Below are 18,152 nucleotides of genomic sequence, written 5' to 3' on the forward strand. Positions count from 1 at the left end.
TCATGTAAACCCATTGTAATGGTCGACAAATGGCCGAAGGGCGACACCCTGTGGCCACCCGTAGAAATGAATGAGGGACATGTATGAGGACAAAAAGCACCGGGGTCACAGTTTATGAGAGCGTGTGTACAGACAGCATGGTTTATGTCTGCTTAGCTCTGATTAATTATAGCTTCTTACTTCATTACGTCCCCTGATATCTTGTTTCTTTCTGCACGACTCCCACTCATTCATCTTCCTCTCCTCCTCCGCTCGGCCACTCCGCTCTCTGCAGCCCAACATAAACATCCCTCCACCCTGCCTCCCATGGTGTTTTTTGTTTGAGTGGTTCTGTTTCTCTTCACTTCCTCTCCTCCTCTAATACAAACTCATTCATTCAAGTTCTTTGTTTGTTGAAGCGATACGGCAATAATTAAAAGTGTCTTTCTAACTGATCCCACCATCATTTTTAACTCATTCATAGTTTCCCTTTCCTGCTTTTTTATGCACTCAGCTGCTTTATCACTTTGTCCTCTGCACCCATTCGCACCTCCATGTTCTTTCCTCCATCTTTCTCTTTTTCCAGCCCTCATTCCCACAAGTCCTCTGTTCTTCAATCTAGGTCAGGCAGAAGAATGCACTCCCCCGCTTCCCTAAAAACGCAGATTCTTCACTTTTATGACAGCTGTTTTCTTTATTATTTCCATAGACCAGAAACCCCACACCACCGCCATCACCACCACCTCTCGCGGAACATCACCACCTAAAACATGGTTCTCTCCTCCCAGTTTTACAGTTTTACTAGGTGGGATTGCTGCAGACGCATTAATGATCCAACCTCGAATCAATGTCAAGCTTCAAATTGTTTCTGTTTTGTTTAATCCTGTTTATCGGCGTCCTGATAGAAGCTCAAGTTGGCAGTAATTATTTCACTGTGAGGGAAAACAAGGCCAAACAGCTGTAACGTAGACCTGCTGACCCTCATCTGGGTTTTGACAGACCCATGTTTACTCTGCAAGTTCAGTACATGTTTCTAAATATAAGTATCCCTCTTAGCATCTTACCACCTATTGTAATACATTTCAAATACTCCTGGTACTTTCCATTGACTTATGCCACTGCCTCAGAAAGACAAACGAGCCACAAGGAAGTGACATCCTCACTGATGACCTGCTTCGATGAGAGCTCAGCGAGAAATGTGATTGGTTGTGGCACAATTTGTTCATGTAAGAAAACATTGTTGGGGGAAGAGCTGCTAGCTGGCTAACATCTGGAGCTGGCGTCAGAGCGGCGGAAAAAGACAAAAGATTGACATATGACCTTTGGCCAGATCGCCCACCCCTATGCTCAAAAATTACAAGTACACATTCTGACTCTTTTTTTTTTTTTAACTTAATCTGATTGGACAGCGACAATCCCACAAAGCAGAGTCCAATCAGAGAGCAGGTGGTTCCTTTACCTTCATCTCTGCCTATACCCTGAAAGGTGTAGTAGATTTTCAAGCCCATGCTGTCCTCCATCTTGAAAATCTACTACACCTTTCAGGATCTGCCGTGGAGCTGAAGGCAACTGAATGACCTGCCCTCTGACTGAACTTTGTGATTGGATTGTCGTTGTCCAATCAGTAAGGTTAAAAAAAAAAAAAAAAAAAAAAAACAACTTCTCTTTTTTTTTTTTTTTTGGCACCAGTAAATGCCACTTAAACCAACAACCAAGTAATGTAAGGTTTTAAAAATCTTTCCAGGATTCCTGTTAACAGTATCTGCGGTTGGAGCTGTGTGTGATAACCTCCTTTGAAACTGACGGGAGCTAACTTCATAACTTGCACTTGACTGAGTTTATAATGGTAAGTGAAATGAATTATTTAAAGCAAATTGTTTCTCAATATTGTTTTGTGAAAAGCTGCCTAAAATGTCTTGATTTGTCCTGCAATGGAAAATGTATTTTCGTACAACTGCATGTTTTCATAGAGATGCCAGGACCCACCTCAGGCCAGGACCACATCCTGTATGGTGCCGCACACCCAGCAAAAAATGGTAAGTCATGGGCATGACTCCATCACATACCTATACCTAAACTAGGATCAGAAGGATTTTGAGCTTATAAAGTGATGTTCACAAGTAATTCCAAATGTAGTTTTAAATCAATCTTTGTAAACCTGCAGAATCTGTATGAGAAACTCAAGTATATACACGTGAAGACATTGTGCTTGTGTAGAGGAGATTTGTGTTTGTAAAAAGACCGTGTGATTTTAAAATCTGACCAAATGAAATGAGTGGTGAGGTAACACAAAGACACCGTGGAAGACCTGCTTTACTCAGTGTCTGTGTATAGATACAAAGCAGACAACTGTGTAAAACTTGGTGTTCAAAGTTCCCACACAGTGTGTGACACTGAATTTACAAGCACGATTTTGACGCCATCCTTACACCTTAAAATGATTGGACAAAGACGGTCCAATCACAAAGCAGAGTCCAAATAGAGGGCAGGTGGTTCTGGTATCTTCATCTCTATCGCACATCCTGAAAGATGTGGTAGATTTTCAAGATGGACGACAGCGCTGGCTTTAATATCTACTACACCATTCAGGATCTGCGGCAGATGAAGGCAACAGAACCACCTGCCCTCTGAGTGGAATCTGCTTTGTGATTGGACTTTGTCTTTGTCCAATCATTTTTAAAGTGTAAGGATGGAGTGTGTGTGACCCGCTGAGTTTTACAGTTTTCAGCTTTTTATCTGTACACAGACATTTACAAAAGCATTTCTTTTATGTGTTCAACCCTCACCACTGACCATTTGTGTAGTTTTATTCAGAGAGTCTGTCTTTGTAGCAAATACAAATGTCTTTGTCAAAGGACAAATACATTTTTTCACATACACAAACTTCCATTTCTCCTGCGGATTTATTTTACAGGTTTACGAAGTTTGATTTACAACTACAACTTTTGGAATTATTTGTAAACATTACTTTACAAGCTCAAAATCATTTGGACCCTAATTTGAGCCTATATAGGTGTCGGGGAGGGGAGTAAGTCGGGGGGGAGTAGCCTCGCGCGAGGCTGAACGAGCCCGATGGCTGGAGCTTCTTTAAAACTTTTTTCTTCAGCATTGAAGGTCCCAATGAGCACAGTGGCCTCCATCATCCGTAAATGGAAGAAGTTTGGAACCACCAGGACTCTTCCTAGAGCTGGCCGCCCGGCCAATCTGAGCAGAAGGGCAGAAGAGCTTTAGTCAGGGAGGTGACCAAGACCCCAATGCTCACTCTGACAGTGCTCCAGCGTTGCTCTGTGGAGAGAGGAGAACCTTCCAGAAGGACAACCATTTCTGTAGCACTCCACCAATCAGGCCTGTATGGTAGAGTGGCTAGACGGAAGCCACTCCTCAGTAAAAGGCACATGACAGCCCGCTGGAGTTTGCCAAAAGGCACCTGAAGGACTCTCAGACCATGAGAAACAAAATTCTCTGGTCTGATGAAACAAAGATTGAACTCTTTGGCCTGAATGCCAAGCGTCATGTCTGGAGGAAACCAGGCACTGCTCATCACCTGGCCAGTACCATCCCTACAGTGAGGCATGGTGGTGGCAGCATCAAGCTGTGGGGATGTTTTTCGGCAGCAGGAACTGGGAGACTAGTCAGGGTCGAGGGAAAGATGAATGCAGCAATGTACAGAGACATCCTTGATGATAACCTGCTCCAGAGCGCTCTGGACCTTGGACTGGGACGAAGGTTCATCTTCCAACAGGACAACGACCCTAAGCACACAGCCAAGATAACAAAGGAGTGGCTTCGGGACAACTCTGTGAATGTCCTCGAGTGGCCCAGCCAGAGCCCAGACTTGAACCCGATTGAACATCTCTGCAGAGATCTGAAAACGGCTGTGTGCAGACGCTCCCCATCCAACCTGATGGAGCTTGAGAGGTTCTGCAGAGAAGAATGGGAGAAACTGCCCAAACATAGGTGTGCCAAGCTTGTAGCATCATACAAATCATCATCATCAAAAAGACTTGGGGGTGTAATTGCTGCCAAAGGTGCTTCAACAAAGTATTGAGCAAAGGCTGTGAATACTTATGTACATGTTCTATTTTTGTTTCTTATTTTTAATAAATTTGCAAAAGTTTCAAGCAAACTTTTTTCACTTTGTCATTATGGGGTATTGTGTGTAGAATTTTGAGGTAAAAAATGAATTTCATCCATTTTGGAATAAGGCTGTAACATAACAAAATGTGGATGTGTATGTGATTTCTAGCTTTAGGATTATACAGACTTAACTGTCCTTAGGCACAGGAATAATATAAGTTACATTTAAGACATTTATTTAATCCAAATATTTCAAATGAATGAACTGTACGTTTATGAATATTGTTTATGACTAACTTCAACTTCGAGCATGTTGGACTTTTACTTGCAGTTTACCTTCACCTGCTGCTGCAGCTTATGAACACTGAACATTCCTTCCCTCTCTGCTTAAGTTTATGGATTTTGTTGATGCTGCATGTGACAGATAACTACAACTCATCAGATAAAGTTATTATGTTTACTTTCTGTCATTGAGAAGCAGATTTATACGGCATTCCTTCTTTAAAAAAACAAAAAAAAAAACAACCAAAACTGTGCAGTTGGTTATATTCCTTCAGTCATAGGCTTTGCATGAAACAATGCAGCACAGTCCTTTTCTGTGTACTTCCGTTTGCATTCTTTATCTTTTTTCCTGCTGTGATGCTGCCATCAGCTCGAGTCCTCCGAAATCTTATAAATGATTGGGAAATTGAGGTCTTGAAATTACAAATCAACAGCAGACACAGCACCAGCATTTGGATTTAATATTTAATAATAACCCATATGCAACATTTAGAGGGTTACTGGTGAAAAATGCTTGTGTACAGATTGGAAATGGAAGAACTCCAGCATTGTTCTGTCTTGGGTCCGGGTGGAGGTGGAGAGGTGAAGAACTTCTTCAAAAACACTCCTTTGGATTCAAGGATGAACTGATTAGATTTTGGTGGTCAAAGATCTCAAGATCTCAAGAAGAGTAATTTCACTTTTGGTTGTGCGTTGTACTTTGTAATTTCCATCTTCTCCTATATATGTACATGTCTGGGCTTCTTTTTTTCTTTGGTACTAGTGTTGACTTTTACACAACCACCACCACTTCAATCAAATGTTCTCCATCCACTTTTTTTTTTCTCCTTCTAATCTCTGGTTTGAGGCTTTAAACGTCTCTGGCCTCCTCTTAATTGCCCCCACGCCACAAGAACATCAATATCCCTGCCTTTACAGCTCGAGTGAATGTTTTGAAGAACCCCCCACCCTGCAGACCACCATCAGTATTAATGACACGAGCATTAACTTGCCTCATATGAGTTTCTTCACCACAGCTCCTGCGGAGCTGCTGAGCGACTCTCAGCACTCCACTCATCATCTGTCAGCCTCCATTTACCCCTCAGCCATATTTATTTAACTGCGCCACCACATCCAAACAACAGTTTCCCGCTGAAGGGAATACATTTCGGCACCGGACACTGAAGCAGAATCAAGGCACTGTTCACCCAGGAGGGTATAAATCACAACAGGAGACGAAAAGCTAGTTTAAAATACTATTATTATTATTTATGGTACTTTTTCCTCACATGAGTGTTTTTGCAGTTACAGTTACTGGTCCAACAAGCAACTTCTTTTTCCTCTCTCTCGTCAAGACAGTAAGTTTCCAGTCGGTTTAGAAAATGGCTGTTATAATACAAGAATACACACAATATGTACAAAACAAAACAAAAAGTTTATGTTCAGGGTTGTTTGGTCTTAGAACAGCAGGAGCCATCTCACAACAAATAAAGGAAGTGAACAAAACCAAGTGAAAACTGTAACTTTTAATGACCTTTAAGCTGGAAATGTGTCGCTTCCTAACAGAGCAGTTAACCAGTGACACTGATCAAGTAGAAAATGATAAAGATGAAGATGTCTGTGTTTTCAGAGCTTCTGTATTTTCACTTAACTTCAGTCCACCAAAATATACATGTTTCCACTTCCAAATCCCTCCCATCTCTTGTTGAGCTGCAGTGGTTCTTAACTTGAGCTGAACTCTGTCCTGGCCAAGGTTTAGGATACTGGTTAAAGCTCCGGAGACTTTTGGCAAGATCACAAATCACGAAACGTCATGGGAGGTAACAGCAGAAAGCAGTTACTTAAAGTTTAATGGAACGGGTGTGATGGAGGATAATTAACATGAATGACAGGAATCTACCCTCGTGGTAACTGAAGTTTTAAAGGAAAAGTTTGAGACTTTGGGATAAACAGCAAGTTAGCTTAGCATAAAAACTGGAAATAGGGAAACAGCTACTTGTTAAGTTCATAAAAAGAAAATTTATTTCCACCAAATTGTTCAAGTCATTTTAAAACAAAAATGACAAAACATTTATAGTGTCATGTTCGTTAGATGTGAGAATTTGCTGCTTTTTCTTATATTATAATCATATTATAATCAATTTCATATTTTTGGGTTTGGGAAGGTTGATAAGATAAAACAAGACATTTAACAATGTCACAATTAATCGAGAAATTAATCAGCAGATTAATCGATGATAAAAATAATGGTTAATGCAGCTTTAAGGTGAAGTATAACATTAATTTGTGAGCAATAGAGGTGGTAGAAGGCACATTTTGTAACCCTTCAACAGAGCCAGGCTACCCGTTTCCCTCAGTTTCCTGTCTTTTGCTAAGCAAAGCTAACTGGCTGGCTTTAGTGTGCAGATCTGAGAATGATATTGAGTTTCTTGTCTAACTCTCGGTAAGAAACTTTTTTCTTTCTCTTTAACATCAGTCTCCTGTAAATATGAACTGCAGGATTTAAAGGTCAGACAGAGTTCAAGGCAAAAAAAATGGCAGTTAAACAAAAACAAACACACATTTTGAAAACTTCACCAGAAACTGGAACAAGCTCATCAACAAAAAACTGCAACTCTGGTTTTGAGACAAACCAGTTCCTCCTCAGAATTCCTTCCCGATCTAAATATACAGTAAACTTTGACTCTCTCCGGTCTTTTCGTTCATCTTTTACAACCAATTCCAGTCATTTCAAAAACCAAAAATCATATATACACATCGTATACATTATAAACACAAGTGTCTTCTGTACATAACAATCATTACGTGACAGTATAACGAGTTGGTGGGGTGTCAAACTCCACACAGTAAAACATGTTACAGCCGTAGACATTACAGTAATGAAGAATACAAGGTGATATGATGATATGATGCTAGATAATACAGTATATGTGTTTCTGAATGCAGGTGTCAGCAAGAGACAGCATACATGTAGCTAACTTCCCAGTGACCGTTAATGATGCTGCAAATGGCAATTACACAAAACTGACTTTAGTGTTGTTAACGGAAACTCAGTTTCTTAGTGTGAAGCACCGAAAAAAAAAAGTTCCCCCTCAATTCTCTGAACCAGGAGGTTTAAATACAAAAGAAAACAACCACAAAAAAACAAGCAGCGTCTTCTGACACATTCATCAAGCGAAAATGTCTTTGGCAACGTAGTGTGATAAGGCTTGAGTGCAGTTTTACAGAACGTGTTTCAGGCAAAGCGAAGGGTGAAAGGTGTAGCGATGAAACGTCTTTTACTTGGGTTTCTTCAGCTGTTTTGCTCACAAACAAGGATCTCGGTAATCAGGTCGTCCCGTTCTTTCCATCTGTCAACGTGTCGTCCGCTCTCAAATCACAGCTCTAAGACAAGATATGTTTCTGTTGTAGTTGGAGATTTATCCAATTTTTCAAGTCTCTAGTTAATGAAGAACATGTTCTGCTCCTCGGAACGGAGCTTGGAGTAAACTGCAGATGCTGGATCCAACTTTCTTGTTCTTCTTTGTGTCCGACGCTGGACTTCAGCCTCTTGAGCTCCATTATCAAGTGTTGGAGTCGGATCTTCAAGTTAATGGCTTTCGAGCCATTTGGCATTAGAACGGCTGCATCTGTGCATCTCTGCTAATTCTCAAAGGAACAGTCTGACATTTTTGAGATGCTAAATATGAAGCTACAGCCAGGACAGCTAGCTTAGCTTAGCATAAAGACTCCAAGATGTCACAGTGCCCAGCCAGCAAGTCTGGCACATAACCCCAATGAGTTAAACAGTGAACCTTTGGCCTGAGCCATGCTAGCTGTTTCCTTTGGTTTTCATGCTTTGTGCTAAGCTAAGCTAATCAGCTGCTCACTGTACCTTAATATTGAACAGACATATGAGAGTGGTAGCAGTCTTCTCATTCTTCTCAATAATGCATATGAATGCTTTTATAAAAAGTCAAACTGTTCCTTTAAGAAACTCAACAAACATTTACACTGTATGTTTAAACTGGATCCTGACTGATCCGGTTTTCATTTTGTCTCCACCCCCTTTCCATTTTCTTCATATCTTCAGTTTTTTTTTCTTTTTCAATAATGTCCGTATCCCATCGACATTCCCATCCCCATTCCCAGTCCCAGCCCCAGACTCTCCCTCAGCCCCCTCAGCTGCTCCTCTCCCAGCCGGATCTTGTCCTCCAGCTGCCTCTGCTCCACCAGCAGAGCGGCCTTCATCTTCACAAAGTGACTATGGAGGAAACAAATGGAGGCAAACATTATAAAGCATGTATTTGTGCTGAGAATATGAAGACAAAGACAAAGACAGTGCTGTACCTGTAGTCCCTGTGGTGTTCGGGGGACAGGCAGCGGGACAGCACCCGGCTGACTGCCTGCTCTCTGCGGTCAACGTGGTCCTTCAGGTCCTGGGCCTCGGACAGCTGCCTCATGAGCTGACGCTTCTTCTCCAGCAGAGGGAGCTAGAGGACGGAGAGAGAGACAGAGCGAGAGAGTTGATGCATTTTTGACTATATGTAAACTTTATTCTTTTCAAAATACCTCTATCTTTGTTGACCTTTTAAATTTTCCTTTTCTTATCTCTCACTTTCAATCCTTCCAGTTATTCATCCTTCCAACCATTCTTAGCTTATTTCTGCCTTTTTTGATCACTTAATATAAAGATTTCAGTCCTAACTTCAGCCAATCACCCCTCCACCTCACAGCTCCTCTGTCCCTCCTCCCCCTTCTCCTCGTCTCCTCACCCTCTCGTGGTGCTCCGTCTCGGGGTCCAGGGTGTCCAGCGTGGTCTCCACCCTCAGCAGCCTCCCAGACAGCGACAGCAGCAGGCTGACCACCTTGTCCAGGTCGCCGATGAACATGCGGAACTTGTCCACCTCGTTGGGCTTGCACACCGACACCACCATGCTCTCCACCTGAGGACGCGGACAGGGACACAGCTGGAGGTGACCGAATTCGACTTTGTGAGTCCCAACATGTGTAATTTCACAGTTTGATTTGGTGCAGAAGATGATAAAACTATGAGTGAATAAATATTGAACATGAACTTTCTACTTTCTCTGGACACCATTTTGCATCCCTCAATACCAAAGTCTTTGATGTTTAAAAGGGACTGTTTGTAGGTTTTCTCTGCTGTTGAGGTGGTGATTGTTGCTTGACAAGAGCTTCAGCCATTGTTGTGTTTACAAGAGGTTATAATACGTCTTTAGAGCAGCGCTGTGTCTTCAGGGTAGATCGGATGCTACAGTGAGTTGCTATCGGAGAGTGGCGAGATGGGTCGGGGCTAGCTGGTTAGCATGCTAACTTCAGTAGAAGAAAAGACGTAATAGAGACAAGAGTTAACATTGGTGTGTTTTCCAGCTCTTGGCCAATAAAAGAATAAAGTTCGATGCTGAACTCGCAATGTTTTTTCTAAACTGGTAAATAAACAGCTGCTAATGCTAACGTTAGCTATGGTGCAAATATAACTTACAAATAGCTCCTTTTAAATAGATGTGGGGACACAAAATGCAAACTGCTCACAATTTAAAACTCACAATTTAAGTTAAGGGATTAGAGCTGAAATGATTGGCTGATTAATTAATCAACAAATCGACAGATGAATTAACTGGCATCAATTATGATACCTGCTTTATTGTTAGAGTGAAGTTGTTTAAGGCAAAAATGATGAAAATTCACTGTTTCCAGCTTCTCAAATGTGAACGTTTGAAAAGACTGAATGAAAATCATAAAGAAAGCAGATTCATGTAGTGAAAATAATTCTCAGTTGCAGTTGGGTGTGACCATTTTTGGGGCAGGTCTTCAACGTCCCAAGTGAAACCCAGTGAGTGACAAAATGAAGAGATGAATGAATGAATAACTGGATGAAGTGTGTGCCCACCTCCTCCCCCAGCTGAGCATTGGCTCTGATGTCCTCCTGCAGCCCCCTCTGAGCTTCTCTCAGCACTCCCAGCTTCTTGCGGAGGCTCTCCATCAGCTGTTTCTGCACGACGGACGACAGAACGGTTTCAACAAATGCAAATGTCACATCATCATCATCATCATCATCATCGTGTCAACGGGTTTCCCATCACCAGCAGCGGAGACAGTAGCCGCCTGTGCTACCTTGTAAGTGAGCTCGTCGTCGTCGTCCCTCTCTCTGATATCAGTGAAGTCCTTCATCTGTGACAGGAGCTGAGCCTTGGCTGCCGACGTGCTGTAATAGGACGAACAGCTGGAGCTCGCACCGGATCGCCTGAGGAAGGAGGAGGAGAGTTTATTTTATTTACGCAGAGATAAAACACAGAGGCAAAGCGATAAAAACAGACACGCGGCCGTAAAACACAGTGGTTACAAAAGTACATAAATAAGAGATGCAATCAATTCTCTGGGCTAAGTGAGACAAAAAGAAAAACAAGGGGCATGTGGGAAACATCTCAACTCCAAACAGGCAAATAAATAAGAGTTTAGTGTGGGGAGGATGATGAGAAAAACAAAAAACATCTGTAAAGTGACAAAAGACTGTGAAGCAGTTCAAATCTACCCGACAACAAGAAGGACATTTATTTCTTTTATTCATTTATTTACGTCGTACATTGTTGATTTTATCTGTTTTACGTTCATTAATAGAAGAAGGTAGATTCCTTTTCCTCTGATCAACTAAACCCTGTGAGCCTTGCCTCCATATCTGACACCTGAGTCAGCAAAAAACAAACATTTGTCAACTTCACAAAGAGACAGAGAAAAAAAAACTGGCTGCAGAAAGGTGCTCTGGAGAGGTTGTGGGAAAGAGGGAATGAGCTTAGTGACAAGAACAGTTAGGTCTTGTACAAATCAAATGGTGTGTGTAATGAATGCACGACACACACACACACACACACACACACACACACACACACACTTAGTCACATTCCACTACTCAGATTAAAGCCCTGCAACCCTCCTCCTCCTCCCCTCTCCTCACCTATCCAAGCTGTCCGTGTTGTGCTCCGTGGTTTGGTAGGCTCCTCTCCAGCTCTCTGTGCCTGACTCTCCTTCACTGCTTTGGGGGAACAGCTCCTCCAGCCTCAGCCTCTCTCTGCCACTCTCCAGCTCCTCCTCCAGAGAGCCGCTCTCCGCCCTGGTCCGGCCCGACAGCGAGGCCTCAGACTCTGGTAAGGTGTCTATGTCCGTCTCCAGGACGGTGACCGGCAGCGCGAAGCATGGGAGCTCGCTGGTGATCGGCTCGGCCTCCACTGGGAGCTCCTCTTCCTGGAAGTCATCGATGTCAGTCTCCAAGGGGACGTCCAGGTCGGCCTCCAGGCTGTGCGCGGGACTCGGGCTGAGGGTGGTCTCAGATTCAGTTCCTGGTTCTGGGATCTTCTGCTGCTCTTCAGTCTGGAAGCCTCTGCCCACATGAAGTTGATGCTGCTGCTCATAGTCTATGGCGAAGTAGGACTCAGGAGATAAAACCCCACCAACACCTCCGTTTTCTACCTCAGGACGATGTGCTGTGTCGCTATGAACTCTGGGAGATGGGGATCTCTCCCACTCGGCTCCGGGTCTCAGGCTGTGCTGCTGTTTGTGAGGTTTCACTGTCACTCTGTCCTGGTCTGGACCGTGGCTGACGTGAACCTCAGATAAACTGCAGAGACACAGGATCAGAATAATCACACATTAAAGTACAGAAATAACCTGTGTGATTTAACACACCGGTGAAACGACTGGTTACTGAAGAGGGTAAGAATAAAATGTGTCAGGCATAACTGCTCTTACATATCGTTTTAACTTTCAAAGTGTTATTTTGTGCCATTCAGACTCTCAAAATCAGCACATTCAGAGTGTAACAGGACTAAAAGCTGAGCATAAATGTGCTGATTCAAGCTTATTGTTTCTGAATATTAAATATCTTTAGGTTTTGAACTGTTCAGACAAAATAAGCAATTTAAATAGTTTAAATTTGGCCCTAAAGATATTGTGATGAGCAATTTTCACATTGTTTTCACATTGTACCACAAAATAATTGTCAGATTAAATAATAATGAGTCATTTATAAGATGTTCATTTTTTTCCGCCTGTCTCACCTGCTCGTGTCTGTTGGCGGCGGCGGCGGTGGTGGGGGTAGAGACGACAAAGCCTCCACCCTCTCCTGCTGTCCTCCATACAAGCACCTCAGGTTATCTTCCCTCTCTTTCTGGGGCGGGGCCACCGGTCTGAAGCCCCGTCTGGAGAACATAGGACTGGGAGGAGCAACAGTAAAGGGCCGCTCCTGGAACTGAGCCTGATTCTGACTGGACGGGGCGTGGGGAAAGGGGTGTTCCTGGGTCTGGGTCTGGCTGCAGCTGCAGCGAGGGCAGCCCTCCACCACCTCCTGCCTCTCTGGAGGAAGACTGTAGGACCTCTGCCTGGATGTTTCAGCAGGAGGGACGTATGAGGAGGAGTGAGTGGAATAGTGTCCCTCTGCGGCGCTGAGGGAGGGAGGGATGGAGCGAGGAGCAGTGGATGAAGAAGAGGAGGGGAACAGGGTGTGGTGAGATGCGCGCCTGCGGTGGAACTGCTCCCACTTTGGGGGCGGCGGTCTCGGGGGAGGCGGTGTCTTCTTCCTGTTTTGCCTGGCAGTGCTCGCTGCTTCTCCCCTGATGCCGCCCGTTCCCTCCTCCGCCTCGCTCAGAGTCTGACTGGTCGCCATAGAAATCGACGGTGACCAGCGGTGGCTGCTGTCGAAGCGGAGGTCGTTTTCGGACATGGCTCGTCCCCGTAGCCCAAGAGGAGCCGGTGGGGGAGCGAAGGCGTATCCGTTGTGGTCATTGTGGCTGCCGTCGAATTGTCTGGAGCCCCATCGACTCTGGTGGAGGTGCTGCTGGTGCTGACCAGTGCTCTCTGGGGGTCTGGACTCCCGTCTCCAGCTTGAGTAGTCCCTGAGAGGAGAGGGTGGAGCAACAGAAGAAAACAATGATTCTCTGTCAGTAAAGCTCATAAAAACCTGTTTTCTATAACATCAAAGGAATAGTTCAACATTTTGGAGACCCCACCAACAACGTCCTAATAAACTAGTTTAACTCGGTTAAGTGGGTTATAACTATATAATTAATAACTAAAAATGTTTTTTCTAACTAACTCTGATTGTGGCTCATTTAGCTATGAAAATAAAAAGGAATAGTTCAAACGAAGTTTCATGGGAAAACTTTTTCTTAACAAGCAACAACTGGACAGTGAGGTTGCCAGGTTTGGTATTTTTGTGCTTGCACAGAGACAAATAACCACAGCTCTAGCTCAGAGACTGAATCTGGCAACCGATGCTGTACCCAGGTATAGCCTCAGATGTGGTTATTACATTTCTGTTTGTGCCACTTTATTATTGATTAATCATTGGGTTTTAAAAATGTCAAAAATTGTTGTTGCTCAAAATTTTTTTTTGTTGATCAACTAATTGATTTCTCAACTAATAGTTTCAATCCTCAAAAAAGCAGGATGTGTTAAGTAGACGTAGCAGACATATTTTTGAACCAGGCTCGCTGTTTCCCTCCGTTCCCAGTCTTTATGCTAAGCTATGCTAACCACAGCCTGACTTAAACTTTGCCTGTAGCTCTCTTAATCTACCAAGGTGTTGAACAAAACCTTTTAATATTAATTACTAGATTCTGAAGTACTAATTAGTTCGAGTTTAACAGTCAAAAAGTGGAAATCACCTCCATCATGTTAGGGATTGATTTAATTGACAGTGTCGTACGATACTGAAACAAACGTTTCAGTATTGTACGAAACATAACCCTAACCCTATGCTAAATTCTGATTTGAGCACAGGAAAATACCTGAAATTCTCATACAAGGTAAAGAAAACTAATCTAAATTTGGCAGGAAACTGAAGGACCCCACTGCTCACAGTGCAAATCTGGGTTTTCAGGGCCTTGATGGATGTGTGGCAGAGAAAGTGATTAAATTACAGTCAGCGTTTCCCTTTTGCATCCCAGGCTCAGTCAACTGTTTCTGTCTCAGGTCAAATATGAGTAGAGGCCCCTTTACGAGCCATGCATGTCCTAAAAGACCCCCCCCACCCCCCTGCATGCTAACATACAGGAATCACCACCCAACCACATATCATTATGGTCACATTTTAAGCATGGATGATTGCTGTGCACACTTAGAGCTCATTATAGTCAAATCACAGCCAGGCATGACTGAGTGGGATTTCCGCCTGCCAGTGCACAATGGGCTGACCCCACCTAACGTCCCCGGAGACTCACTTAGAGACAATCAGACAGAGATGGAGCGAGTGTGTGTGTCTGCAGTGCCATGCCAGTAAAGGTACAGTCACAAATCTAGAAGATCATGAAGTCAGAGAAGATGTTTATATGAATGTGTGTGTCCGTGTCGGTGCTCTGTGGTTGTTAAAGGAAGTAGCTCACCTCTCAGTCAGGCTGTACTTCCTGTTGAGCCTGGTCGTTTCCTGTTGCCGGGCGGGATAGTTCTGTGGAAGAGATTTAAAGCCGGTTAATAACGGCAAAGGAATGAAGGAAGGCTTCACTCTGGTGCAAAGTGTTGGTCAGCACACGTTCCCGCTGAAGGGAAGTGGGTGTGTTTCTCCACCCTGCACTATACTGCAGCGCTGATAAGGCTGATGGGGCGGGGGGCATTTTCTGCTGAATGTGGACCAGACAAACCAGCTCTTTACCTTAATATCAATATCTTTAAAAAGCATCATCATTTTACACTTTATTTTCTATCATATAGTCTTTAACATGTCAGAAAATACTGAGGTGATGTCGACCAACACTACAAAACTCAAAATATTCAAAAAATCCAGCAATTAATTGATTATCAAACTGGCTGCCAATTAATGTTTCTGTCAACTGACGAGTCAGTTAATCTTTTATTGTTTCAGCTTCAAGCTTCATTTTCATTCTTCTGTTTACCACTTTGTATCTTGATGGAATGATTCAGTCCACTCAATGGCCTTTTTCCAGAGCTTTCAACTGCATCGCATCACTGGATAGAATTTGTTCTTTAAAGTTACAATTATGTGACTGTAAATGTATCTGGGGCACAATTCTTTACAAAAACAAATCTAAGGAATCCATATGAAGATAGAAAAGAAGAATAAATATAAATATAAAATATAAAGTTATGATTGTCATTATCATTATCATTTAATTTTATTTGTAAGATCTCAAACCTCCCACTGAACCTGAGTCACCGGGACAGTCACCGGGACAGTCTGACAGGCGTATATGTAGCCAGAGCTACATATACGTCTTGTTGATCTAATAAATAATATGAGGTTTTACTCATTACGGCTGCAGTACAGGATACGTCTGTACAATGCATTGGGTTATTACCCCACCAGTGGAATGCTGAACGACCTCATTGCACTCTCATTACTGCTCAGAGATACAAGCAGCCAGTAGATACACACAGAGAGGCAGGGATAGGCTACACAAACACACCGGTGGGGCCCCCCCACACACATACACACACGCGCACACACACACACACACACACACACACACACACACACACAGATTCCCGTGCAGAGATATTTTCTGACTGGTTGGGATGCAAACCTGAACCTTCAGCTGGTATTGTTGTTGGAGAGGTGGGATGATTTTAACATATTTGGCCGTCACTTGTCTTGTAAACAGAGCATAAAATCCATTAAATAAGAACAACTGATAATAACCACAAATACCTGGATGGCCCCTCTGCATTTAAATTCACCATCTTGGGCTTTAAAGGGGCATTAAGTAATTTACGACTTCTATTGTTGAATACTTTGAATTAAAGCTTCCACACTTGGGCAAATGCTGGACTAGTTTTTGGGCAAGAACAGTGACTTTTAGGCGTCCTGTCCTTACCGCGAGGTTGCCAATGGTGATTCCAGCGAGTCACTGCTCCCAGCCAAGAAATGGACCCATAAATCCGTCCGCCGAATAACATAATGCTCACATAAAGCTTACAGCATACAGTTTGGTTCCGAATTTTCAGGTCCAGATGCGACATATTTAAAAACGAACTCTTAAAATAACTTTTTATCCCACTAGCAAAACATACACTGAGAATATATTAATGACAGTTCATTTTCGTGTAATGACCATCATGCACAAAAAGTTTTCTGCATGGATCGTAATAAAATTAATATCCTTTGGGAAAAGAGCAAATTGGATCAAAGTGTAGACTTAATGTCCATGTAATGAGGTGAAATGTAAAACATAATCAAATTTAATAGTCTTAATATTTTGCCAAAAACAATTCAGCTTAACTACTTCCAAACATTTCTGAAAATGCAGCTGGGCTTCTCAAGTGAGAGCCCAACTGAGTGACAGACCTAAAATAAATATTATAATAATAATAATAATTATGATGATAATGAAGATAATAATAATAATAATAATAATAGCAGCCAGTTACATTTCTGTATTTTCACAATCTGTTTCCTTCCTCGTTCCAAGACACACACTGGAATATGAAAGCACACACATAAATGAATGACCCTGAATTCCCCGCTTCATACCTTGATAGGTGCATATTTCCTTTTGCATGAGTACATTTTCATGTGTGTGTGTGCCTCTGTAGAAGGTCTTATCACAGCTTTGTAGTCCATCCAAAACATCTGTTATTGTTAAAGATATTGGACGTTGTCAGCAGCAGATATGAAACAAAAATTCCACGCTTGAGGTTATCGCTGTGGCATCAAACTAACAACCTCCCATTTGAAACGGAGCCCAACATGGAGGAAGCCAGGGTTCAAGGCCCCCCCCTGAGGCTTCAGCGCAGCGAAAACCACACGAAAACAACAACACAGTGTCGGCTTGAACAAAATATCTGCTGAACTGAAGATGCATTTAGTCCAAAACAAATGTCAGTTTGGCTTTGCTCACTGTTGAACGATAAGGTTACTAATAGGTTGAAGTTCACAGGAGTTTCTTAAGTTCAGATGAGGGGCTGCACCCCCTGCCAAGTAACTTGAATCAATTTGTGGTAAAGATGTAACTGAAAGCTGCTATTATCGCTTACACAAGTGTCCGCCACTGTTGCCCAATCTCCCTCAGTTCCATGAACTATTTCAATGACCCGCTGAATTTTCAATGAGAATTTCAGACTTTCACCACACGTAGGACGCGAGGTTCAACTTCAAAATCGACCATTCAACCACGGAGTACTTGGACCAAGTGGCCACTTAGCTCCAACATCCAAGAGGGGCCACTCAATCCTTTTCTGGTGCTGGTTTAAAGAACCAAGATAGTTTTCAGTCTCCAGTGGTCATTTCAGCTCAGTCCAAACCCACAGTCTGATTTCACTGAGCTGCAAAGTTTAACTTTCACTCTGAAAGGCATTACTTGGTTTCCGTCCTGCTGGGACAGAGGCTGTGATTTAGCTTAGCATACCTGCTGCTGGAAATCAGTTTTGAGGCCAGCAGGCTTGTAAACATACTTGTAAATGGAAGCAGTTAGAAACCCTGACATATTGATATTTATTGATGTCTTGTTTCTTTTAAATTTATTTGAACGCAAAAATTATGTTATCAGTTTATTGATAATAATGTTTTGGCTCTAGGCGATCTCGGAGAAGATCAATACCACTTCCTTATGTGTTTGTTAAATATAAATCTGCAGCCATAAACTTGTTAGCTTATCTGGGCATAAAGACTGACAACAGAATGTGTAAAAACCAACTTGTAAAATGACAATTCATGGTGCCAGACTTATTCTTGGCTTGAAGCAGAGACTTAAGTGAACATCTTAGTAATATGTAGGAACACCTACAGCATGTTTTTAAAGCTGGGCTCCACCTCTCACTGATATTGACTGATATTTAAACTCACTCCAGATCGCCGACACTCTTTCTGTCTATAAACCTGACAAAGTCCAGTT

At 42.7% G+C, this 18,152-nt stretch overlaps 1 protein-coding gene across 2 annotated transcripts in view; it reads right to left on the reverse strand.

The window, feature by feature from the left end:
- Positions 1 to 5,561: 5,561 nt before the first annotated feature.
- shroom4 (shroom family member 4) overlaps positions 5,562 to 18,152 on the reverse strand; it is a 67,398-nt gene continuing 54,807 nt past the window's right edge. For both annotated transcript variants that reach the window (XM_071459443.1, XM_071459444.1), the window contains 8 exons: positions 14,691 to 14,752; positions 12,369 to 13,202; positions 11,270 to 11,929; positions 10,432 to 10,561; positions 10,208 to 10,309; positions 9,072 to 9,242; positions 8,647 to 8,789; positions 5,562 to 8,560 (listed from right to left, as the gene is read on the reverse strand). In XM_071459443.1, the coding sequence (XP_071315544.1) occupies positions 8,404 to 8,560; positions 8,647 to 8,789; positions 9,072 to 9,242; positions 10,208 to 10,309; positions 10,432 to 10,561; positions 11,270 to 11,929; positions 12,369 to 13,202; positions 14,691 to 14,752 (2,259 nt within the window). In that variant the 3' untranslated portion in view covers positions 5,562 to 8,403. The remainder of the gene's footprint in view (positions 8,561 to 8,646; positions 8,790 to 9,071; positions 9,243 to 10,207; positions 10,310 to 10,431; positions 10,562 to 11,269; positions 11,930 to 12,368; positions 13,203 to 14,690; positions 14,753 to 18,152) is intronic.

The sequence above is a fragment of the Trachinotus anak genome, unplaced genomic scaffold (genome assembly GCF_046630095.1).
Source record: "Trachinotus anak isolate AG129_WGS33_773 ecotype Australia unplaced genomic scaffold, CSIRO_AGI_Tana_v1 ptg000023l, whole genome shotgun sequence".
Lineage (NCBI taxonomy): Eukaryota > Metazoa > Chordata > Actinopteri > Carangiformes > Carangidae > Trachinotus > Trachinotus anak.